We start from the raw sequence: 26,318 nt of genomic DNA, 5'->3' as shown, positions 1-26,318 counted from the left end.
AGTTGGCGACCCCTGCTCTAAATGACATTGTTTCTCACGAGAGTTCTGGAGCATGTACACATTACAGACAAGTGTCTCCAACTGCACACACTGCACCTTCTGAAGCAGCTGCAGCTTCCAAATGCTTTCAAAGTCAGCCTCCTATAGAACACATTGCAAAAAAAAAGCACATCCAGAAAATAATTAAGGCATGAATGGCCATAAACATACCCTCTTGAACAGAAGTTGCCCTCAGAAGTTGTGGGAGCGCCATCACTCGAGACCTTCAAGAGATTGGACTGCCATTTGTCAGGAATGGTGTAGGGTCTCCAGCTTGAGTGGGAGGTTGGACTAGATGACCTATAAGGTCCCTCCCAACTCCGATTATGTTATCTGAACTGGGAACAGCACATCTGGCACATGCGGTAGGTTAATACAAAAGCCTTTCTGGCTATGAGGACCTCTAGATTATGGACTAACTTAATGGTATTTCATCAAGAAGTGGCATGGAGCCTATACATCTTTATCCAGATTCTGATACTCAACACCATCACACACACACACATTCTCTAATCCAGTGATGACGAACCTTTTAGACAGAGTGCCCAAACTGCATCCCAAAACCCACTTACTTCTCGCAAAGTGCCAACACAGCAATTTAACCTGAATACTGAGATTTCAGTTTAGAAAAAACAGCTCGTACATTAACATCCTTTGTCTTAAAAAGAAAAACACAATAATGGAGCTTTCAATAATACAAATAACTTTTTATTGAAATGTAAAAGTTTGCATTTAACATGCTTGTGAACAATTAAATGTGACTGCAGGCTGATAATGTGTCCAACCTTGGCTCATACTTGGTAAGTTTAAGACCAACACATGCAGCACTCAGGTCATCTGTTAGTCTGTTTCGGGTGTCAGACTTGATATAATTCAAAGCTGAAAACAGCTGCTCACAAGTATAAGTTGAGCCAAACAAAGTAAGGAAAGCAACTCCAAGGGCTTTCATTGACTTAAACATAATTGGCAGAGAATTCCATACTTTAAGGATTTCATTTTCAGAACTAACTCTGCTCTTCGTCATCCCTCCTATCTTCTCAAGTGTTTCACGCAGGTCATAGAATTTATTTTTCCAGAGGGAGCTTTCTTGAAATTCTATTAGCTCCATTTCCAGGTTTCCTAAATCTAACCAGTCTAAGCAGGAAAGATCAAGTTCTTCAAATTCGGCTTTATCTGGAGAAGTAAGAAAACACAGGGTTGTCTCCAACTTACGGAACTGTAAAAATCTGTTACTAAGATTCACCTTTGCAGCTGCTACAATGCTAGAAAATTCCTTGTAGATTTCCTGGTGGCTTGTAGGATTGTCTGCAAATGTAGAATTTTCTAAATGCATTTTTAGATTTGGAAAATATTTCAGCTCCCCACTTTCAAGGTCTTTTTCAAAAACCTGCAGTTTTTCTTCAAATGTTTTGATATCACAAAACATCCTTTCTGCTGTTTTCCCTACACCTTGTAGTTGTTTGTTCAGTACATTGAAGTGTAGTGTAAAATCTGTAAAAAAACTGAGGTTGGTAAGCCAGGCCATATCAGTGAGCTGTGGGTATTCCTGCTCCTTTTCATTCATAAACAGCCTAATTTCATTCAAGCAGGCTACAAATCTCTCCAGGACTCGTCCTCTGCTCAGCCACCGGACATTATTGTACATAAGTAAACAGTTATACTGTGCCTGAACCTCCTCAACAAGTGCTTGAAACTGTTGAAAATTCAGAGCATGAGCCATGATGTAATTCACCATTTTTGTGACATCTCTGAGGACGTCGTCAAATTTTTTGCTGCTTTCCCTGGCACAAAGAGCTGCTTGGTGTAGAATACAATGGAACTGAATGACTTCATGTTTTGTTTCTTTAACAAAGAACTGTATGAAACCAGATGTTGCCCCCACCATAGAAGGTGCCCCATCACTAGTAATTGAAACCACTTTTTCTGGCCTTATGTCTTGTGACAAAAAAGCGTCCATGACAGCATTGTATATATCTATCCCTTGTGTTCCTTCAGGCAAAGACACCAGTTTCACCAGCTCTTCTCTCATGATGTCACCAACAGCATAACGCAAAATCACTGCTAGCCTTGCATGATTGTTTATATCTGTGCTTTCATCCAAGCACATGGAGTAACAGGCTGCCTTTTGTAGGTCACTAGTGAGCTGCTGACTAACTTCACTTGCCATGGGCTGGACTCGATCTTTAACAGTATTTCTGCTAAGTGGCATCTCAGAGATGCGTTGAATAATTTTGTCTTTGTTTGGGAAATCATGAAAAAGGGAATTACTCACAGACAACATGGCTGTTTTGATAATATCACCATCAGAGAGGGGCTTACCATGTTTTGCTATGCATAGTGAAATTTGAAAACTGGCAGCTGTCAGATGATTTGTTCTAGGAGAGTTGCAAACACTAGAATACTGGGAACAGTATTTCCTCAATTCCTCTTCAAGAAACTGTTTTCTTTCAGTTTCATCAAGTTTGGCAACACTTTTGTGGTTGGTCTCAAAGTGCCGTCTGACACTTGAAGTGCGACACACAACACTTTCGTGACACAGAACACAGAACGCTTTCCCATTGCGTTCAATCACTCCAAATGACTCTGTCCAGGCCCCTTGGAATGATCTTCCACTATCTGTTTTTGCTTTTTTTGCTGTACTCATTTTTGGATGTTCAAGAGTTGGATTCTACAAAAACACAAAATAAAAAATAAAAATAAAGCACCCAATACAAATCTATCCCTATACCAAAAATAGCTGCACACTATTAGTTAACACTAAAGAAATGGATATTTTCTGAATCAACAATCTACGGCAGTGATTCTCAGCTGGGGGTGCCTTGAAAAAGGCATCTGGGTGCATTTCCCACCTTTGATCCATGTGTTGGACCTGCTTCTTGGGGAATTTGCATAAATAAGATGAAGTGGAGGTGTAAGCAACAAGGCAGGGCCAGCACACGTGCAGGGCTGGCACTGCAAAGCCCATGCTGTGGCCTGAGCGCTCTGCTCCCCTCCCCTCCAGCTATACCATGCTGTGAGCTATGATCCCCTCCAACCTAGCTCCTCTCCAACCCCACCACGGGAACCTTCACCACAGACTCAACAGGCTGCCACCCGTGCCGCACTCTCACAGCACATGTGAGCCACTCACCTTACCCCAGACGGGAGGGAGGAAGCGCTCCCATTTGGCTGCTGGGCAGAGAGGCGGGTGATGTGAGAAATGTCCTCAGGTGCGCATAGAGAGGAGGAGGGGAGCAGCACTGCCCCCTGTCCTTCTGGCTTTCTAGTAACGAATTCTGACGAACTCTGTGCTGGGGCAATGGCATGCATGCCCAGGGCTCTGAGTGCCCCATCTGGCACGCATGCCACAGGTTCACCACCACCGCATCTAGTCCAACCCCTTGCTCACTGTAAATTCATTAGATGAGTGATGGCAAACTTATGCATTTTGAATGACACACCAACATCCACCAACACCCAACAACTATTCTCAAAAGCACCCGCATGCGATTTTCGGAGGTCCAGTGAGAATGGCAATGCGCTCAGCATTACCTCTGGCCCTTCAAAAATTTGTTTGTTCGTAATTCATTTCAAGTAAATGGTGAGATGGGTGGCAAACAAATTTAATCAATTCATTTCCTTGCTCTCAAGACAAAAGGAAGAACTAGCAGATGTACTGAAAATCCAGGTCACAAATAAGATCAAGTACTTGGGGATACATTTGACAGCAAGATGTAGTACACTAAAAGGGAATAATTATATCAAACTTAAGCAGCAGATAGCGCTAGATTTGGCGAAATGGGAAATTTTACAACTGTCATTAATAGGGAGAATATCAACAATCAAGATTAATATACTACCCCGAATTTTATATTTGTTCCAAACAATTCTAGTTAGGCCTGGAAAAGATTATTTTGAAGATTTAAATAAAATTGTGTTGAAATATATATGGCAAGGTAAGAAAGCAAGATTAAAGTTAAAACTTTTGCAAGATGCCAGAATAAGAGGATTTGCTTTGCCTAATTGGGAGTTGTATTACCAAGCTACAAATTTGATGTGGGTTAAGGAATGGATAACATTAAGAAATGCTAGATTGTTGACACTAGAAGGACATGATCTGTTGTTGGGATGGCATGCTTTTCTATGGTATAAAGGAACTAAAACACAGGGGTATTTTAGAAGACATTATATACGGGAGTCTCTATGGTTAAGTTGGGAGAAGACTAAAAGGCAATGTTATTTGAAAATTCCAGTCTGGCTATCGACTATTGAAGCATTTTCTTATCCTATAATATATAAAAAGGAACAAACAGTTAGATATGGTGAAATATTGAATGAAAAGGGTGAACTTAAATCTATGCAAAAACTAGAGGAACAAGGTATAAAGATGAATTGGTTTTCATATGCACAAATACATTCAAGGTATGACAAAGATTCTAAAACAGAAGGTTTCTATGATAAACTGACTGATTTAGATAAGATTTTGACAGGTACTGATGAAAAGGTGATTAAAAAATTATATGGATATTTATTAGAAATTAAACTAGAAGAAGAACAAGTTAAAGAAACTATGATTGCTTGGGGGAAGAATTTTGGATATGGGGTTGATCTGGAGAAATGGCAAAAATTGTGGTCTCAAAATTATAAGATGACAATGTCAACAGCATATAAAGAAAATTTGTATAAGATGTTTTACAGGTGGCATTTTCCCCAACAAGAATAGCAGGAATGTTCAAGAACAAGTCTGACAAATGTCATCAGATACCAGGCTCATATTACCATATGTGGTAAACTTGTGCGGATGCCAAAAAATGTTGGACTAAAATTCACACATGGTTGGAAAAAATGACAAAAAAGCATATAGACTTGAAACCAGAGATTTTTATTGGGAGTTTTGCCTGAAATATGTAATAAAGAATTGAAATACCTGATTGTAAATGTATTAACAGCGGCTAGGATTGTATTTGCCAAAAACTGGAAAAATGAGAAAATACCATTACAGGAGGAAATCATTAAGAAAATATTGGAATGTGCTGAAATGAGTAGATTGACATTTGAAATCAGAGAACAAGTTGATTAACAATTTTATAAAATTTGGGATCTATTCTATCAATGGTTAGACAATAAAACATGGTAATGAAATAGATTCTTAGAAAATAATAAATATATAAAGATGTATTCTTATTATATCTACAAAATGATTGTAGGATAGATTTGAGATAATATGAACTGTCATAAAATAAATTAAGTAAAATATGGATTATTTTGTAAAACATGAATGAATAAAAGTATAGTCGAATGATTAATAATATTAATGTACTTAATCTTTGATTGAAAATATGAGAATATATACAATGTAATTGTAACTGAAGACTACAAAATGGAAGCACAAAACAATTTATAAACCAACCGACACACTGTATGTATATATATGGAAGATGGCTTGATGTTTTTATGTTTTGTCTCTCTGTGTCTGTCTTAAAAAGCAATAAAAAATTATTTTTTAAAAAAATTAATTCATTTTAGTTCTTTGAAGCTTCTTTATATGGTAGAGTGCCACATGTGATTGGACTGGTTTTTGTTTTTTTAATAAATGAACGCGTAAGTAATTTTCTCTCTTGCTGGATACAGGGTGCTTGATACACCACCAGCAGAATCAAATAAGGCATTTTCTGAGTAAAGGTAGTCAACTTACAACCACAATTAAATCCAAATTTTCCATTGCTAATGAGTTTTGCACCATTTAATGACCTTTTCTGTCACAGCTGTTCATTTAATTGCTACAGTTAAGTCAGTAACATGGTTGTTATGTGAATGTGGCTTTCTCATTGATTTTGCTTGTCAAAAGGTCACAAAAGGAAATCACAGGACCCCAGGATGCTGCAACCATTGTAAATCTAAGCCAGTTGCCAAGCATCCAAATTTTGATCATATGACCTTGGGGATGCTGCAATGGTGTGAAAAACAGTCATAATGGGCCATCAGACTGCTAAACGCAACATACCACCACAAGGCTTAATGTGACCCATGATGTTAATGTGACGTGTGCCGGAAGTGGCACACAGCCAACTCTGCCAGCATGTGAACCGTTGTCCCAGATCAGGCCCACAGCGCATGCATGCACGCCTCCCACCAGCTGCTTGTCAGGTATCTGCCATGCATGCGCAGGGAGGCCAAGCATGCATGTGCAAGGGCACAGGGGGGGTCGTGCAAGCATTGCATTATGAGTGCAGGCACTTTTGGCACGTGACGAAAAGGTTAGCCATCACTGATAGACTTACAGTGCCAATGTATATACCAGTGCAATATATTTTTATTTTATTTTTCTGTATGTATAAATGTAGAAATGCGTGCTAGTTTATTACTTATCTGGGATTTATTTTTATTTTTGATTTATTGAGATGTATTCTGTGTTCTTGCGTGGGCTGCACCGAGGGAGGCTCAATTTCATTGTATAAATATTGTGCATTGACAATAAAGGTTTGAACCTGAACCTGATGAGTCAATTTTTTGTAACTTTGAATGGTCACTAAACAAACTGTTAAGTTGAGGACTACTTGTATTTGACATGCTCAGCCCAAAATGTGTGCCATCATTTCAGGCAGGCAGGCATTCAACCTGTTATAAAGACTTCTCACCATATCATGTGGCAATCTGTGCCACAGACAGCAGAGGTAGTCCTAGACTTAACAACAGTTCATTTAGTGACCATTCCAAGTTACAAGGGCACGTGACTTATGACCATTTTTCATAGTTACCTTTGCAGCATCCCCCTAACCCTATGAACAAAACTCACAGGCTTAGCAACCGGTTCGTTGCTGTGTCCCAGATCATGTGATTATCTTCTGTGACCAAAGTCAAGGGGGAAGTTAAATTCCTTTAACAACAGTGTTACTAACTTAAACAACTGCGGCGAGAAAAGTGGCAAAATGGAGCAAAACATAAATATCTCACCTAACAATAGAAATTTGGGCTCTATTGAGGACTACCTGTATATAAGGCCAGGATGTTCCTCCTAAGGTCTGGCCTTTCTACCATATTTTTAATCCTCAGGTTTTGGCCCTCCAAAACCCCTGGTTTACATGAGAATCCTCCCAAAACTTATCAATTATCAATTTTTCCTGTTCCCCCCTGCCCCAGTCATGGCCTTTAAGAGCAGATTTTTCCCAATTTTGCCCACTTTTAAGACCTGTGGACATCAACTCCCAGAATTCCCCAGCCAGCATGTATTCGGGATTTTTATGAGATATTTTTTATCTCCGAGGCTCTATCTCCCTTTGGTCTTTTCAAAAGGCGAACCTCGCTTCCTTTCCTCAGAAGCTCCTCCCGGTGGTTTTTTTTCCCCTCTTTTTCTACCAAAGAGAGGACAAAATTCCTCTATTATCATATCCCTCACCTCCCCCATAACCTCCTTTCTCCTCACAATCACTTTTCCACAGGCAAAAATAAAATAAAAATCAGGAAAAGCCTGGCGGCACCTGTCCCGCCTAACCAGTTGTGCGGAACACTATACTTTTCCTCAGATCCATTCCTCAGGCCGCCAAAAACCAACCTACCTCCACAACAAACCTCCTTAAACTTGCAGACCGCCAAAGCGCTCACTCTGCTTTGTTTGCTACGCGGGAATATCCTTCTGATTGGTGGAGGCCTGTCAGCCAATCCGAAGGAGGATGCTCTAACCGGCGCGGGAGTCACGTGCCTTGAAGTTAAAATCAACACATAGAGGAAGGCCGGGATGAGTTTCCCTAACTGATTATGCCGCCAATGACTGCCCGTGATAAATATGGTCGCCCTTCCTCCTTCGTATCGCCTCGACCGCAACAAGCATGGCGGAAAAGGAAAGGTCAAAGTGCCAGTGACAAACATGGCCGCTGCTTTAACCTCAGTCTAACCGTTACCCAGGCGGTGTTTGATTCTCCTAATCATTATTTTATTTTCCTTTCCACTCCTCAACTCTGGATCCTTATGGTGGAACTCGGGAGAAAAGGGACCGTTAGCCTAGTGACCGCCTCTTCCGCGAAACGAAAAGCCGTGTTGCCCGTAACCAAGAGGGCCGCGGCGGCCTCGGAAAAGCGTCGCGTCCCTTCCGGTCCGAGTTCCGGTCACGTGACCAAGCGGCCGGTCAAGCCAAGAGACCATGGCTGCTTTCGGGGCGCTGCGGCGAGCGTGGGTCGCAGCGGGGGGGCTTCGCGCACAGGTGGGTCGCCCCGGGACCTGTGACGTCACACGCCCGTCGCGTGAATGGGAGTTGTAGTCCACCGGGACCCGCCACAGGCCTGCGCTGCTCGTCCTTTGCTGGCGAAGTGCCCGGCTGACCTAGAACTGGATGAACTGTCCTCGGGTGTCGGACGGGGAGTCCCAAGGATGAGAGCCTCCTGCTTTCCGACCCCACCCCAGGACCTGACCTTAGGCCCGAACCGGGGATGAAAGGGGTCATCTTACCTGGTGTCCCACCTGCTTGTTGTGCTTCCTCGGTAATTGCCTGCAAGATGATCCCCTGAACGTTGCAAAGCAGGGAATGGGCGAAAGTTCACCCTGTTTTGCAACGAGGGGAGGTCCTTGCGGCCTCCCTGAGCTGCGTTGTTTCCTTGCAGGCAGTTTCATGACCAGACTAGGTAATATCATCAGTGCTAGAAGGAAGGAAAGTTTGCAGAGAGGAGGAGGAGGAGAACTTTGGGGTCTTTGGTGTTTTCTGAGGTTGGTTGTTTCTTTGCAGGCATTTCTTGAGCAGGCTAGGTAATAATCATCAGTGCTAGAAGTGTGTGGAGTTCACAGAGGTCGGGGGGAGAATTGTGGGGTCCTTGGGGGCTCCCTGAGATTGGGTTGTTTCCTTGCAGGCATTTGCCAAATGATATAGTATCTCCTGCTTGAGCATGGGGCTGGACTAGAAGACCTCCAAGGTCCTTTCCAGCTCATTCATCAATTCTAAATCTCCAGCTCTATTCTAACGATTTGGTTAGGTAACATCCTCAGTGCCTGAAAGGAGTTGGGGATGTGACGAGGAGGAGGACGTTTCATGACCAGACTATATAACATTGTCAGTGCTGGAAGGGAATGGTGTTTGCAAAGAGGAGGAGGAGGACTGTGGGGTCCTTGCTGCCCCCTGAGCTGGGCTGTTTCCTTGCAGCTGTTTTACAAATAGTATAGGTCAGATCTCCTGCTTGAGCAGGGGGCTGGACTAGAAGACCTCCAAGGTCCCTTCCAGCTGATGATTCTGACGAGGTCACATCATCAGTGCTAGAAGGAAGGGAAGTTTGCAGAAGAAGAGGAGGAGGAGGGGAACTTTGGGGTCCTTGGTGTTTTCTGAGATTGGTTGTTTCCTTGCAGGCGTTTCATGACCCAACTAGGGAACATCATAAGTGGTAGAAGGGAGTGAGGTATGTGGCGAGAAGGAAGAGGATGAATGTGTGCTTCTTGTTGCTCTCTGAGCACAATTGATTTCTTGCAGAAGTTTTGTTACCAGACTTGGTAACATCAGTGCTAGAAGGGAGTGGGGTTTGCAGGGAGGAGGACGAGGGGTGTGGGATCTTAGTGCTCTCTCACCTCGCATAGGTTGCATTACCACACTAGGTAACACCATCAGTGCTAGAAAGAAGGGGGAGTTGTCAACAGCAAGAGGAGGAGGGCTATAGGCTGCTTGGTAAACTCCTGCTCAAGACCCTCGATCCCCTGCTGACAAGCTAAAAGTCTGTAGAGATTCTCAATCATCCAGGTCATGGTTGTCCCCAAAGATGCTTTTTTTCAGGGGCAACTGGACTTCCTTGCTTTCTCTCTGAAGAAAGTCCAGTTGCCTCCTAAAAAAAAAAAAAGCACCTTTCGGATTTCTGACAAGCCAACTCAGTTGGAAAGCCAGATTCACTTAACAGCCGTGATACTAGATTAACAACAGAAGTGATCCACTGAACAACTGCAGTTGCTTTTGCTGATTAGGTAGGTTTGTTGCTATAGAAATGGCTGTTTAAAAGTTTGAAGTTGCGATGTTACCTTCCTCTGGGCTAAAGAGGGTTGGAGATAGATGGCTTTTTCTTTCCTTTTCCCTCTTTCCACCATATTTCCCCCCCCCCTTTTTTTTTCTTTCCCCACCCCCGTTTTCTGTTACACTTTAAAATTTTGTAAAGTTGGTAAAATTGGCTTTACTTAGCGACAGAAATTTTGGGCTTTGTTGTGGCCGTAAGCTGAGGACCACCTGTAGCAGTCCTTAAGGGCTATTATTTGCTATTCCTTTCCAGGTTCACAGGGCATCCACCCCTCTGGGATGGTCCCAGGTCAAAACCCGGCTAGCTTCTCCTCAGCATTCTCAGAACTGTTACGTTGTGCTTTTCAGACCCACAATCCGACATCAGAGCACTGCGGCGGTCGCAGGGACACAGGTAACACACCTATAACATTGGAACCAATGACAGATCAAAGAGACTTGTGAGTCTGGGATCTCCCAAACATCTACCCGTGTTTCTCCAAATATAAGACCGAGTCTTATTTTCTTTGGGGTCCCAAAATAAGCACTAGGACTTAGGTTTGGGGGGCGGGGTGTTAGGGATATACCCCTAGCAAGAATCTGCAGGGCAGTCAGGCAGGCAGGCAAAATATGTGAGATAAGTGTTGTGTAGCTTACACTCAGTAAAAGCAGATACAAGTGCTAATTAAAGTAGTTTTATTCCAGCAAGAGTTAAAGCATAGTCAAAACAGTCCATATATCATACACTTAGTTCAGTCCGTCCAGGGATTATTCATTTGCAAAATTCCAATGTCAAAAATGAGAGGTCGGTACACTTACAAAATAACAGTCCGGTAATTTATCTCCTCGCAGTAGAGAGAGATATGCAACAAACTCAGAAACTCCTCTCTTCCGTCTGCAACTCCAGTAATTGCCAGCAAAGCGTCAGGGAATCGTCAGCGTCTCATCAGCGTCTCTTGCTCCCTCTTATGGTGTTTTTCACACCACACCCAAAATTACATGCTTTGCATTTAAAGTAACACACACTTTAAACTAAGAATCATAGCTTATATATATATTATCTTACCCAAACTAGTTAGGTGACCAATGTTATACCTAACAGGGGGGTCTTATTTTTTTTCCATGTACGGGAGGCCCACTTTTGCTTGCTCGCAGTGGGGCAGGAGGCCACACAGTACACCAGTGCCGCCACCGCAAGGTGACGGGATAGAGCTGCCTCACGTGCCCCACACTGGGCCCCTCATCCAAGCCACCCACATCATAACACTCGCCTCGTGGTGGCGGCTCCAGCAGCCCCGTCCAGCAGGGCCCCGCTGGCCACTGACCCACTTCTTGCTTGCGGCCACAATGGAGGAGGCCGAGCAATATGCCAATGCCGCAGCCATGAGGCGAGGCAGGGGTGGGTGGAACTGCCCCATGCGCCCCTCACCAGCTTACCTCAGGGCCCTGCATTCAGGCCATCCATTCCCCCAAACCTGCCTTGCCTCATGGCCACAGCCCCAACATACTGCTCGGTCTCCTGCTCCATTGCAGCCGCAAGCAAGAAGAAGCGGGCTAGTTGCACATGAGGCAGCTGTCGGGGTGTGGATGGCCTGGCTGCGGGGGCCCTGAGGTAAGTCGGTGGGGGTGCATGCTCCAACTTCACCCTGCCTCACCTTGTTGCAGTACCTCAAACAACCAGACCGAATAGGCAGGAGGTTAGTAGGGCTTATTTTGGGGGTAGGGCATATATTAGACATATGTGTTTAAAAAAGCCCGTGTTAGTCTTATTTTCAGGATAGGTCTTATTTTCAGGAAAACCGTATATCGGGTGTCAAACTCAATGTCATTGAGGGCCACATCAAGGCTGTGGTTGACCTCGGGGGCGAGGGGGGCATGACCGACTGGGTGGGTGTGGCTGACTGAGGGGCGTGGCCAGCTTGTCCCCTCTCCCCAAACCGCTGTCATGTTTCTTCTTTGTATTGGGTAGACCGGGCCAAAGCCAGCCTAATATTTCCTCTTCACTTTGGGTAGACCGGGCCCTTACATTTTCCAGGATGGCCCCATGGGCCTTGTGTTTGACACCCCTCGTCTACATCCTCTTTTGCCTCTTTCAGGTTGTTCAAGACGCAGCAAATGCACCAGTAGAGACAATCCTCCCTTTGGAGGAAATTAGCCAAATAGCAGAAGAATCGACTTTGGCTGAACTGGGTCTGGGAAGCTTCAGTCCAGTGGGTCTAATCATGAAGATCTTGGAGTCTTTGCACTTGGATATGGGGCTGCCTTGGTGGGGAGCCATTGTAGGAGGTAAAGAGCACCGCCAAGATTGTTAAGCAGATCAGAACAGAAAGGCAATTTTACCTTGATAGAAAAATAAAGATATTTTTCCCCACCAATAAAAGGCACCAGGTCGTATTTTCGGGAGAGTCATCCACTGACTCGTTGCTCCTGGTCTCCTTTTCGCCCTCAGAGGCCTTCAGGAACTTTTTTTGCATCCGGCAAGGCCAGCAAGACCTTCCTGAAGGAGCCTGCAGCCACTAACAGAGCTCCGGATCGATTCAGGTCTCTGTTATCACCTCCTGGCTCATATTTAACTGGTTGTCCAGGTCTAATTCAAGGTGTTGGTTATCAACTTTAAAATCCTACGGGGCTTGTGGCCAAGTTACTTGGAGAACCTTTTCTCCCCTATTATATTCACCCACCAGATTAGCATATTATACACATGCCCTAGATCGAGGATTGTCATGTCGTGAGGCCACAAAAAAGGGCCTTCTCGGTGGTGGCTCTTTCTTGCAGAGAAAGGGGTACGTCGGGCCCTCACTCCGTTTTGCTTGTCCAAAAGTCCCAAAGGTGCTTTTTTTTCAAGAGGCAACTGGACTTTCTGGTTTTTCTTCGAAGACATTTCACTTCTCATCCAAGAAGCTTCTTCAGCTCTGATGGGATGGCGGGGAATGGAAGGATTTATGAACCTCCAAGTGACCTCAATGACTCTCTTAAAAGGATGCAAGTGACCAGCTGTCTGCAGGGCGGATAAAACCTTCCATTCTCCACCATCCAGCCAGAGCCGAAGAAGCTTCTTGGATGAGAAGCAAAACGCGTCTTCAAAAGAAAAACCAGGAAGTCTAGTTGCCTCTTTGGAAAAGAAAAAAAAAAAGCACTTTTGGGACAACCATGACTCCTAGATGAGTGAGAATCTCCATAAACACTTGTCCAAAACTCCCTAAAAACAGGGAGTTTGACAGGCTCAGGAATCTCAAATTGGAGACAGATTTGATTGTGGCTGATCTGGTTGTGGTGTTAACTGTCATGGGGATGGAGTGGGTTTTTTGTTTTAAATGAGATTTATTATACGTTGGGATTCCCCCCCCCCCCTCCATTTTTGTAAACCTGGCAGAGTCTCCTCCGTGTGCGTTTGGCAGCTGTAAACATTTGCTTGATAAATAATAAATAAATATTCAAGAAGGCACAAGCCAGGGAAATTTTGATGAGCTCGGTCAGGAATTGTATTTTTTTTAAAGTTTTATTGTTTTTTAAGACAAGCATAGACAAACACAACATAAAAACATCAAGCCATCTTCCATATATATATATATATATATATACATACATACATACATACACACACACACATACACACACACATACAGTGTGTCGGTTGGTTTACAAATGTTTTTGTGCTTCCACTTCAGTCTTCACTTACAATTACATTGTTTATGTTCTCGTATTGTCAATCAAATATTCCTAAATACATTAATATCATTGTTAATCATTTGGCTATACTATTCATTCATGTTTTACAAGGTAATCCATATTTTACTTAATTTGTTTTATAGCAGTTCATATTATCATTTCAGGTCTATAATCATTTTGTAGATATAATAAAAATAGTACACCTTTATATATTCATTATATTATAAAAATCTACATATTTCATTACCAATTTCAGCCTGCCAGTTATCCTGGAAGTAACCGAAGTCTTCTCCCCATCTCAATTTTTTTAGGAACCCTTCTGGCTCGCTGTTTGGTTTTTCCCATCATTGTAAAATGCCAGCAACAGGCAGTGAACCTCAATAACCATTATCCCCAAATGAGCGAGATGAATTCCAGAATCAGCAACGCCAGGAAGTCAGGGAATCAGAAAGAATGTAAGTTGAGAGTGCAAGAGATGTCTGGATTGCCTGGAAGGAATTGATGAAAGTGGGGAGGGAAGGTGGAAGGAAGGAAGAGAGGAAGGAGAGTGGGGGAAGGAAGGAAAAGGGGAGAGAGAAGGAGGGAGAGGAAGAAGGAAAGAGAAGGGGAAAAAAACAAAAAGGAAGGAAGGGGAAGGGGGAGGAAGAAGGAAAGAAAGGGAAGGAAGGAAAGAAGGAGAAAAAGAGGGAGGGAGAAGGAAGAGAAAAAAGGAAGAAGAGAAGAAGGGAGGAGGAAAGAAAAAAGGAAGGAAGAAAAGAAGGAAAGGGTGGAAGGAGGAAAGGAAAAGGAAGGAAGGAGAGAAAGGAAGAAAGAAAAAGAAAGAAAGATAAAATTAGGGATGTTTACTAAATATTGCTCATCCTGAAAGTATTTCTCTGTTAATCTCCCAGTTCTGAAGGCTTACACGGAATTGAACCAGTACCAGAAAGCCCATAATCTTAATCCTAAAGTAGGATTCCTCGCACCCTTGGTCCAGGTCAGTTTCCACAAAGCACCCACCTGACCGTTAACAAATTGATTGCAATTTGTATTAGCTACACGGCTTATCGGCTTGACCTCTTCTTCCCTCTTCGGTCTCAGATGCCTATCTTCATCTCCTTCTTCTTCGCCCTACGTAAAATGGCGGAATGTCCTGTACCCAGCATGCAGACAGGGGGAATATTGTGGTTCACGGATCTTACAACCTCGGATCCTTACTACGCTCTACCCCTGCTAACAACTGCTAGCATGTTGGCTGTTCTGGAGGTAAGACTTGGTTATGGTGCTAAGCCAGAAACCGGGATGCTGGGAATTCTAGTTCCATCGTAAGCATGAAAGCTGGCTGGGTGACTTTGGGTCAAGCGAGGAGTTGTTCTGGTCCAGCCTTTTGCAGGAAAACTGACTGGATGACTTTGGACCAATCGCCAGGCGACAAGTTCTAGTCCAGCCTTAAGCATGAAAACTGACTGGGTGACTTTGGGACAATTGCTAGGTGACTAGGAGTTCTAGTCTCACCTTAGGCATGAAAGTTGGCTGGGTGTCTTTGGACCAATCAGCACAAGGCCGTGAGTTCTAGTCCTGCCTTAGTCATGAAAGCTGATTGGGTGACTTTGGGCCCCTGCCTCCCTCTCGGCTCAACCCACCTCACAGGGTTGTTTGTGTGGAGAAAAGAGGAGGAAGGAGGAGTTTTAGGAATGATGTTCACTACCTTATTTAGAAAAATAACAAAAGTGGAATAAAATATTAAAAAAAAAAAAGTGAGGGGGAATTCAAGGCAGTCTCTTGATTTTAACCATTGCTTAAGACTTACCACAAATCCCTTCGCTGCAATGCCTGGATCCAAGATCAAAATTGGCTGGAACCTCCCAAAATATTAATTATTTTTTTTCTGTTAGGGCCAGCCCAGATTTCAAAATGATCCCCTTAAGGAGAATTCGAAGGGGGGATGAAACAGATGTGAAAAGGGGAATTTGTAGAACAGGGTTCCCCAAGCTTGATGACCTGTGGACTTCAACTTCCAGAATCCCCCAGCCAGCATGAATTCTGGGAGTTGAAGTCCACAGGTCTTAAAGGTGCCAAAATTGGGAAACCTGCTTGATAGAATGTCAAAACTTCTCATGTAGTGACATCATCTCTGTCCTCCGCAGCTTGGGGCAGAAACAGGAGTCTCAAATCCAAGTTACCACATGATGAAAACAATTTTCCGAGTGATGCCTATCCTGCTGTTGCCAATCACAATCAACTTCCCCACGGTGAGAAAGAATCATTCATCAATATGTAGTACAACATGCCGAGACGAGACGAGGAGGAGGAGAACTGTGGGGTCCTTGGGACTCTCTGAGTTTGGCTGTCTTCTTGCAGACATTTCATAACCCAACTATGTAACATAATCAGTGCTAGAAGTGTGTGGAGTTTGCAAGGACGAGAAGTAGGAGAAATATGGGGCCCTTGCAGTTTTCTAAGCTTGTTTTTTTTTTTCTTGCAGACGTTTCATTACCAAACTTGGTAATGTAATCAGTGCTAGAAGTATGGGGGGTTTGCAGACATGAGGAAGACTGTGTGGTCCCTGGGGCTCTCTTGAGTTTGGCTGTATTCCTCCAGATGTTTTATGATCCAGCTAGGGGACATCATCAGGGTTACCGGTAGAAGGGAGTGGGATTTGCAGAGAAGAGGAGGAAGACTGTGGGCTCCTTGGTGCTCTCTGAGCTTGGTTGTTTTCTTGCAGATGTTTCATTACCCAACTAGGTAACATCCTGAGTGCTAGGTAATGTGGGAGTTTGTAGCGATCCAACCAGCACACAAACAAATAATTCTGCAGGATTCATTATATAGAAGAAACTTCTTTATAAACATGATGCATGTATACAATACCCATGCAGCTCTTGCAACATGGTAGAGAGAAGAAGTAGCAAGTACAAGAACAAGCACTAGAACTCTCAAGCAAAGACAAAATGAACTCTTTTATACACAGAGCAGTTAAGCTAAGCCATGCCCAGGTTCTAAGCTGCCTTGCATGGCTCACACAATAAATCCTGTGTTTCAGTCACCAAACAGTCCCCTTTGTTGCCATGCCTATTTCAGTTCATGAATCCTTATACACTGACCGGTGACATAATCAGGAACATTAGTTTGTGGAGTGGAGGGGGAGAAGAAGGAGGACTGGGGAATTATCTGAGCTTGGTTGTTTTCTTGCAGACCTTTCATGACCCAACTAGGGAACATCATCAATGCTAGAAGGGAGAAGAGGAGGAGGAGGACTGAGGGGCCCTTGATGCTCTCTGAACTTGCTAATTTTCTTGCAGATGTTTCATGACCCAACTAGAGAGCATCATTAGTCCTAGAGGGAGGAATGGGAGGGAAGGAGGAGAACTGTGGGGTCCTGGATGCTCTCTGAGCTTGGTTGTTTTCTTGCAGACATTTCATTACACAACTAGGTAACATCCTCAGTGCTAGGTAACAAATTAGGTGACATCATCAGGAATGTTAGTTTGTACAGCTGAGGAGAAGAAGGGCAGCGGGGAGAAGAGAAGGAGGACTGGGGGCTCTTCTGAGCTTGGTTATTTTCTTGCAAACATTTCACGACCCAACTAGGGTACATCATCAGTGCTAGGAAAGTGTAGCATTCGTGCAGTAGAGAAGAAGAAGGGGAAAAAAGAGAAAGAAGGGTGAAAGGAGAGAGGAAAGGAAGATGAGAAGGACTGTGGAATGCTCCGAGCTTCATTGTTTACTTGCAGACCTTTCTTGACCCAGCTAGGTAACATCATCAAGTTGTTTACTGTCGGGTCTGGGGTTTGTTTTTGTTTTTGCCTTTCCTGCAGGCCATCTTCACCTACTGGCTGACCTCCAACCTGTACTCGCTGGGCCAGGTGTTGTTGTTACGCCTGCCATCTGTTCGCACATTTTTCCGCATCCCGAAACAGCAAGTTCACAAGCCTGCGGAGGGAGAAACCCAGAAGGGAATGATTGACAATTTGAAAGATGGTGAGAGAGAATGAAAAAAGGGGGCTTGAAGGCTGGGATAGGTTATGTCCTTCTTTAAAGTCCGGCCCAAAACTATGATTTGTTTCCATTAATTTGGTTTTCTTTTCACTATGAGGGGAGTATTTCAAATGGATCTTGACAGACTAGAACACTGGGCCCTATCTAACAAAATGAAATTCAATGTAGAGAAAAGTAAAGTCCTACACTTGGGCAAGAAAAACCCAAAGTACACATATAGACTGGGTGAAACCAGGCTCAGTAGCAGTAGCTGTGAGAGGGATCTTGGAGTCTTAGTGGACAACCAGCTAAATATGAGCCAGCAGTGTGCAGCAGCAGCAGCCAAAAAGCTAATGCGATCCTAAATTGCATTAACAGAGGGATACAATCCAGATCAAGGGAAGTACTAATACCACTCTATAAAGCCTTAGTAAGACCACACCCAGAGTACTGCATCCAGTTTTGTTCATCACATTATAAAAAAGATGTTGAAACTCTTTTAGAAAGAGTGCATAGAAGAGCAACCAGGATGATGAGGGGACTGGAGACTAAAACCTATGAAGAACGTTTACAGGAACTGGGCTTGGCTAGTCTAGTGAAGAGAAGGGCCAGGGGAGACAGGATAGCAGTCTTCCAATATTTGAGGGGCTGCCACAGAGAGGAAGGGGTCAAGCTATTTTCCAAAGCACCCGAAGGCCAGACAAGGAATAATGGATGGAAATTGAACACTGAGAGATTCAACCTAGAAATAAGGAGACATTTTTTGACAGTGAGAACCATCAACTGATAGAACAGAAGTTGCCTTCGGAAGTTGTGGGAGCTTCATCCTTGGAGGCTTTCAAGAAGAGACTGCCATCTGTCAGAAATGGTGTAAGGTCTCCTGGGCGGGGCAGTTGGACTAGATGACCTACCAGGTCCCTTCCAACACTGTTAATCTGTTAAGGTGAACTTGTCTAATCCTTGATCATCATCATTGTCTTTTAATTACCCCATAATCCGTTGCAGGGTAGAGTCTGGGCAACTGAATGGAGCTGAGCGTTTATTACCAGGTGCCCTTCCTGTCGCCAATGTGGAGTTTTATTCAGCAGATATATTCCCATTGTGCCCAGAGAGAGAAATATCCGCCACTACCTAGGATCGAACTCACAGCCGCCTGATTGTGAGGCGAGAGCTCCACCTCTAGGCCACTGTACCACTCATATCTAGCCCTTGATGCCGCCGTTTATTCCTGGCTTATTTTAGGGGTTTTCCCCAGCTTCTGTCTAACCCAGTGGCCCAAGAAAGAGGACAGTTAGAAAGTCACTGTTCCTCAAGCCAAACGGAGGTTTTCTTGGTTTTCTTTGCAATGTCTTTTTTTTTTTCCTTTCCCTCCCTGGCAACAGTTTCGTTTCCCCATTTTTCTTCTTCAGCACATGGCAAAGATGGGGAGCTGACTTTCATATATTAAATCGCACATGGAAACTAGAAACGAGCAGAAAAAAGGACAGGGTTCCAGTTAACACACCTGACGGAATCGAAACTCCCAAGGCAGGCATATTCCTCATCGAAGTATAGATTTATTTGGCATGTCATATTGGCACATCTGGAGAAAACCCAGCTCTGAAGGACTCAAGGTTTTCCCCACCCAAATCAAAACCTCAAAGTTTCCGTCACATAGTCCAATCGGGTCACAGCCCCAATTCCGGCTGGCTACGGTCCACACTTCTCCCAACACCTGGTAGAGCAGCCTTGGCTCCCACAGGAAAGAATGTTATTTTGGCTACATATCCCCAGCTATCTCTACCTCCCTCACCCTCCTGTTCTCACAGCTCCAACCAGCCTTGCTGTGGCAGCCCTGAAGATGCTCCCAAAATGGCTTCAGGGCTGACAGGCTGCCCCCCTCAGTTAAGAAGGACCTCCTGCAAGAAAAAATCAAATGGAGATTAACCTATGTCCAGACAACCAGACAACCCCTATTCAGGCGCGAGTCTAAAATCTTTTTCACCTCATAGTTGGTCTCCCCTTATACTGCGATGGGTTTCAGGGCTGCCCGGTCTACTGGTCTTAGCTGAGAGCTTGCGGCCAGCTTTAACTGACGGCTATGAAATACTGGATGCGCTTTCCCTAACAGGCGTGGGAGTCTAAGCTGAACAGTTACCGGGTTTATCACTTTCACTATGGAAAATGTTCATATGAACAGACCTAGTGGGTAGGCAGAACATACCTTCTCACTGCATGATATATTACCTCAACCTGTTCTTCTCCGCTCTTTTCTAGGCTGGGAGACCTTCCAGTCCAAAAGACGACTACAAGAACGAGAGGACCGTATCAAAAACCACCTGACATTAGCAGCGTCGGGTAAGTCGCTTGGATGGGCGGTCCTCGGTTTTACGACCGTCGGATTAGCGGCTGCGCAAAGTTAACCATGGCACTCGGGGGGTGGGGAAGTGACTTGCCAACGGGGCTCCCACATATGGACATCTCAGCATCATCTCTACTGTTGTCACGTGAGCAAAATTCAGGGTGCTTGGCAACCCGCATGTATAGGTAGTCCTCGACTTAACAACAGTTCATTTAGTGACCATTTCAAAGTTACAGCGGCACTGAAAAATGGACTCAAGGCTGTTTTTCGCAGGGACAACCTTTGCAGCATCCCCATGAGGATCATGCCCTCAAAATTCAGGTGTTTGCCAACTGGTTCATATTTACGACCATTGCTGTGTCCCAGGGTCATGTTTATCAAGCAAAGTCAATGCGGAAGACGGATTCACTTAACAACGAGGTTACTAACTTATCAAGGGCAGTGATTCCCTTAACAACTCTGGCAAGAAAAATGGGACACTTAACAAATGTCTCACTTAGCGACATAAATTTTGGCCTCGGTTATGGTTGTAAGTCTAAGACTATTCGTACAGGTAGTCCTCAACTTACAACAATTCCATTAGTTACAACGGCACTGAAAAAAGTGACTTACGACCATTTTTCACACTTACAACCATTGCAGCATTCCTTTTTTTTTTTTAAACAAGTTTTATTGATTTTACAAACAAACAAACAAAACAAAACATCATTAAACATTAAAAACATAAAACCTCTTTCCATTGTAGTTCCTTACAAGGCAGGTAACATATTGCTTTATATCACGTACTTATAATTTATCCCATTTCCATATAAACACGTAAATTCCCTTTACCAAATTCCACATTGTTTCTCTTTAATCATTATTCAATCATATTTCCTTTCTGATTTATCTGCTATCCAGTCATCAACTTTATATTTTCCTCTGGCTTGTTTATAATTATTCTCATCTAGTCTTCCTCCGAGATTTTATTATTTAATTCTTAATTAAACACACACACATAAAACATAGACATAAAAACATAAAACTTTCTTTAGAAAGTAACTTGGCCCCAGATTACCTCTTTTTGTATGGACTCAATTGAATTCACGCTCTTCTTATATACCATTACCCATCTTATTTACCATTCTATATCTATTATATAACTCCTCTCCACTTTTGCCTCATCTTAATTCTGTTTTATATATTTAATCTTGCATTTAAAAAAAATATTTTTATATCTTTTGTCCATTTCTCCATTTACATCTGTCTCATTTCCAATTTAAGAAAGAATAGTTTCCCCTGGAATCACTAATCGGAGTATGATGCCTTTCTATCATTCCCCTAAGTTAAAATTTAAAATAACACCTAAATCCCAATCAAATTCTGCTTAGTACATTCTACTATTTCAAAAACCAATACTACAATAATAAATCCATAACAATCAACACATTAATCCATTAAACTCTATATTCAAACTAATACTTTAAACATTCCCTTTAGTATTTTATTAAAACTTATTATCATTCATTATTAAACCTTTTAAAGTTATACCTTGATATTTTAGTCTTTTACTAGATCTTAAAAAGTTCTGATTATCTACTTATAATACAAATACCACTATTACAATACTCATGTGTACTTTGCAGAATCCCCCTTTTTTTTAAAAAAAAATCCCATATATTACCCATTATCCCTGAAAAAAGTTTCCTTTTCTCCATCTTGTCTTATACCTTTGTAACTTTTTTCCCCCTTTTCCCTTTCCTTCTTAGCCCGCCTAAACTTTTTACCCCCTCCTCTCCAAACCTCTGCCTTCTTGATTTCCCCTTTCTGTTGCATTCCTCTTTCCTTTTGCTTTCTAGCATTCTGTTGTTTTTGCATCTTATTTTTCTCTTTCATAAACATTTTTTTATTTCTTAAGTCAGTCCTTTTCACTCCTCTCTTTCTCCTTTCTTTCTTAGTCACACCGTTTAGTTCATTAAAAATGGCTTCTTCTTCCTCGGCTTCTTCCAGCTGTTGTTTAATTTGCTGACACATGACAAGCGCCATATCTAGAAAACAAAGGGCTTCTCCCATAACATCTTTGCCTTCTTTCTTTATTTTTAGATATTGTTTTTTTAATTCATCAAGAGATAGAGCCATTTTGAACTGTTTCTTCTTCTCTTTCTGTATCCTCTTATTATTATTAAGCCAATCAGTTATTTCCAAGCTTAAAACAGTTCCCAAAAGTCCCAAAATCCCACAGTCATCAAACAGTCCAGGCAGAGTACAAGCTTCTTCTTTTTACAGTTTCTCTTCTAGGAGTGAAGTCAAATTAGGGAAAGCAGAGACGTCCAATCTGTGCTTTAAATCTTTCTTAGAATTAATTTCAATTCTCTTTATCTTCAAGGCATCTCCTCCAGCAAAGTCTTAGAGTAAAAATTTGTTTTCCCAAGCCTCTCCCTTCCCACTTATAACAAAGGAGTTTAGGTTTTACCTTCTATCAAAAGGCTGGTTTCCCTTGTCCATTTGTAAATTCCATAAGGGAGGAGAGTAACTTCCCCTTTTCGTCACTTTTCTTCGCAGCTGAAAACATCAATCGGGAACATTATAGCTTCCAAGTCATTACTTTCCCAGGTGTTAAATATATCCTTAAGGTCCCAGTTCGACCAAGAAAAAACTTTCTTTAAAAAAAAAAAACTCCTTCTCCCTCCTGCGCATTCTTTATCCAATTGCCGGCTTCTTTATGGTGGCCATAAAAGACCACCGCTGCACTGTCTTGAGAGAAGGGGGTTATTGCCGGCTGGGGAGGGGAGGGTTTGCGACGCCCCTCACCCCCATCCGGATCCCCCCTATCTTCAGCTGCCCCAACAGGGCAGGCTTAGCCTCCAAATCCGTCAGGATCGGAGGCACCAAGGCGGCTAGCACAGCAGGGATCGCAGAGAAGGCGAATCCCTGCTGTCACCGAAGCCGACAACCGGAAGTGTCCATTGCAGCATTCCTTATGGTCACGTAAGTTACATTCGGATGATTGACAATTGACTCACATTTATGACGGTTGCAGTGTCCCATAGGTCAGGTGATCCCCTTTTGTGACCTTCCGACAAGCAAAGTCCATGGGGGAACCAGATTCACTTAACAACCGCAGTGATTCACTAAACAAGTGTGGCCAGAAAAGTTGTAAAATGGGATAAAACTCACTTAAACCAATTTCTCCCTTAGTGACAGAAACTTTGGGCTCGGTTGTGGTCGTAAGTCGAGGGCTACCTGTATTTAATGCTTGAATTTAGGGAAGGAAGGCAGATGGCTTGCCTTGGGGCAGAATTCTTATTTTTCACGAATGAAGGCAAATATACATCATCCTCTGGGCAACTGAACGGAGCTGAGTGCTTTCTGACTGGATGCCCTTCCTGTCACCAGTGCAGAGTTTTATTTAGCAGATATATCCTCATTGTGCCCAGAGAGAGAAAAATCTGCCTCTCCCTAGGATCGAACTCACAGCCTCCTGATTGTGAGGCGCGAGCTCCATCTCCAGGCCTACATACACACACACAAACACACACACACGAAATATACAGGCAAATATACATATCCCAGGATAATATTGCATAGATCCAATCTGGGTCGGTCACTGGAACCAGAGATTTTGCCCTCCGAGCTTTTGGACTCGTGCTTGAGCCCATCTTCAGGGAGACTTCCTGCAAAGTTGGTTTTCCTTTAGTGCCATTGTGATTCTCAATCCTAACAATTTTTGCATGTAACCAGGTTACCTACCCAGCTCACATATGAAGGTAAATATACATATCCCAGCATCATGTTGCAGGATCCAATCTGGGTCGGTCACCGGGACCCGAGGTTTTGAATGTTCAATTTACCTACATTCAGTTTTGCAGCTACTAAGATTGTTAGCTGAGCAGGGACAAAAACAGCCAGGGAAATACTTGAAGACTTGCCCCTTTTCAGTCAACTGGAGAGTTGATTTGCCTCCATCTTATCAAGTCCTTAGGAGCCCAGACCTTAGAAGCAACAGCCAACAACTTAATAGCTGGCCACCAAGACTCCAATCATCAACTAAAAAGCCACGCACAACCAGGCACCACGTAAATACTACACCAGCACGAGTCCGAAAGCATGGAAGACGAAACCTGTGGTCCCCATGACCATCCCAGGTTGAATCCTGTAAATTCTTATTTTTTTGTTCACTCGCAGGGCCGTTGCGTCAGACCTTTGCCGAGAACCCCTTGAAGGACCTGCAGCTCGAGGCTAGCAAACCGCCGCCGAAAAAGCGACCCTGGGAAGATACGTTAATCTGAAGGCAACAGGACTTTGCTCCAGTTCTCCTCCAGTTCCTCGTCCCCTCGTCGTTCCGTTCATCTCTAATAAAGGATTGGTTTTGTTTTGCTCCTGCCTGTTGTTGCAAGCTAAGAATCTGAAGGAAGTACCTCGACTTACGACCGCCCGTTCACTGACCGTTTCAAATCAAATCAAACGTTCATTGTCAGTGCACAACATGTGTACAATGAAATTGAAAATTGAAATCGCCGGGATACGAGCTTTCTTTCTCCAATCCGGCGTGCTGGTTCTTTTCCCTGCCTTGTATAAGGAGTCGACGTACGACAGTTCATTTAGTGACCGTTCGAAATTACAACGGCACTGGAAAAAGGGACATGACTGCAGTTCACACTTAGGACCGTTGGGTCACGTGATTTACACTTAACAAGCGGTTCATATTTATGGTGGTCACAGGCAGGGGTGGGATTCTCCCGGTTCAGACCAGTTCAGGCGAAACCCCTGGCTCCAGTGATCAGCCGGCTCCAAATCTGTTCGCTCCGACGATCATGTGGGCCTGCCCGCCCCTGCGCTGTACTCACCTATACCTGCTCAGCTGACTTGCGTAGCAGAGCGGATTGCCACGCCTCAGCTGTGTTTCTCTCCCGAAGCAACATCAAAGGTAAATAATTTGGAAAGGTGTGCATGCGCACGCAAAGTGCGCGAATAGCAAACCAACCACTAACACCGGTTGCAGCATCCCACCACTGGTCCCGGTGTCACGCAATCCTCTCTTTGCGGCCTAATGAGCAAAGTCAACGGGGAAGCGCGATTCACTTCATGACCGGGTTGCTAATCGAACAACTGCGGTGACTCACTTAACAAACGTGGCAAGAAAAGTCGTCAAATGGGGCGAAACTCAACCAACGTCTCACTTGGCCACGTAAGTTTTGGGTTCAGTTTTGGTTGAGGGCTATCTCTACTAGAAAATCTAGACACCTCAGAGGGGCAGGATAAGCGGTCGTTGAGCGAGGCAGTGCTCGCTTAACAATGGCAACGACTTACGATTGCATTTGTGAGCCTCCATTAAAGCCGTAAGTTGAGGACTAAGGGTATATCCATGTATTGCTGTAATCCCCAGCTACCGACTGCCTGAAAAGCTCATAAGGGAGTTGAGAAAGTCACCATCTTAACGGTGAAATCATTGCAGCTTTTTCTGCAGCATTTTTGGGGAGCAATTTGTCATTGCCTTCTTGACTACGTTCTTGTAAGGGCCGAGAAAAGACGCCTTGGCCCCATGGTTTGAAGGAGGAGTTGGAACCGGAACTATCCAAAGGGGACGGCACGTCTCCCGTGGCACCTTTGGAGAGGCCAGGGGCGAAGACGTTTCTGTCCCAAGCCACTCCGGCATTGGGGGAGTTGGTTGACTGGATCGGGAGCTGCTTGGCCTCAGGAATACAATAACAATAGAACAGAAGGGAAAGGAAGACAATAAGAATAGAACAGAATAGAATAAAGGGAAGACAGTGAATAGAAGAAAAAAGAAAAGAAATGTGGAAGGGAAAAGAGGACAGTGAATGGAATGGAATTTAGAATAGAATAGATGGTAGGGAAGACAGTGAATAGAATAAAAAAGAAAGAAAAATTAGAAGGGAAAAGAGGACAATAGAATAGAAAAAGAAGACAATAGAAAAAAATAGAACAGAATAGAATAGATGGAAGGGAAGACAGTGAATAGAAGAAAAAAGAAAAATTAGAAGGGAAAAGAAGACTGGAATGGAATGGAATTCGAATAGAAATAGGATAGGATAGGATAGGTTAAAATTTCAGACAAACAGTTGTCCAATCTTTTTCTTTTAAACTTGCAGTGTTGGAGCACACACAACTTTTGGAGGCAAGTCGTTCCACTGGTTAATTGTTCTAATTGTCAGGAAATTTCTTCTTAGTTCTTAGGCAGCGACTTTGAGACGCAGCAGATCCCCTCTGAGGGAGAACGGCCGCTTCCCCCGCCGGATCTGAGGTTAGGGAGAGTAGAGCGGAGGCAACCTCCGGGGAAGTCTGTGAGGCTGCTCCGGAGAAGGCCGCTCCATCCCTCCTCACAAGGAACACTTGGCTTGGGTTGACTTAAGCCGAAGCCAACAGGGGAGATTGTCA

The 26,318-nt window shown here is 43.6% G+C and overlaps 2 protein-coding genes across 3 annotated transcripts; one reads left to right on the top strand and one right to left on the bottom strand.

Annotated features, from left to right (window-relative positions):
* Positions 1-725: 725 nt before the first annotated feature.
* Positions 726-7,837, bottom strand: LOC113452897 (general transcription factor II-I repeat domain-containing protein 2A-like). Of its 2 annotated transcripts, none has more exons than XM_026724390.2 (2): positions 7,575-7,837; positions 726-2,707 (listed from the first exon to the last, which is right to left on the bottom strand). In XM_026724390.2, the coding sequence occupies exon 2, from the start codon at positions 2,681-2,683 to the stop codon at positions 791-793; it is 1,893 nt and encodes a 630-aa protein (XP_026580175.1). In that variant the 5' UTR covers positions 2,684-2,707; positions 7,575-7,837; the 3' UTR covers positions 726-790. The 2 variants fall into 2 exon arrangements, with proteins under 2 accessions (XP_026580175.1, XP_087772097.1); XM_087915971.1 differs by lacking the exon at positions 7,575-7,837 and adding an exon at positions 4,946-4,993.
* Positions 7,838-7,872: 35 nt separating this feature from the next.
* OXA1L (OXA1L mitochondrial inner membrane insertase) lies at positions 7,873-25,917 on the top strand. Its single transcript, XM_087915973.1, has 10 exons — positions 7,873-8,215; positions 10,248-10,388; positions 12,070-12,259; positions 13,954-14,097; positions 14,533-14,618; positions 14,723-14,887; positions 15,769-15,873; positions 17,440-17,602; positions 19,856-19,936; positions 24,105-25,917. Exons 1-10 carry the CDS (start codon positions 8,156-8,158, stop codon positions 24,206-24,208), a joined length of 1,239 nt encoding a protein of 412 aa, XP_087772099.1. The 5' UTR covers positions 7,873-8,155; the 3' UTR covers positions 24,209-25,917.
* The last annotated feature ends 401 nt before the right edge of the window (positions 25,918-26,318 follow it).

This window comes from Pseudonaja textilis, chromosome Z (genome assembly GCF_049901715.1).
Source record: "Pseudonaja textilis isolate UNSWEBS1 chromosome Z, rPseTex1.2, whole genome shotgun sequence".
NCBI lineage: Eukaryota > Metazoa > Chordata > Lepidosauria > Squamata > Elapidae > Pseudonaja > Pseudonaja textilis.
The sequence above is the reverse complement of the archived record's forward strand: the minus strand, read 5'-3'. Positions and strand labels throughout refer to the sequence as shown.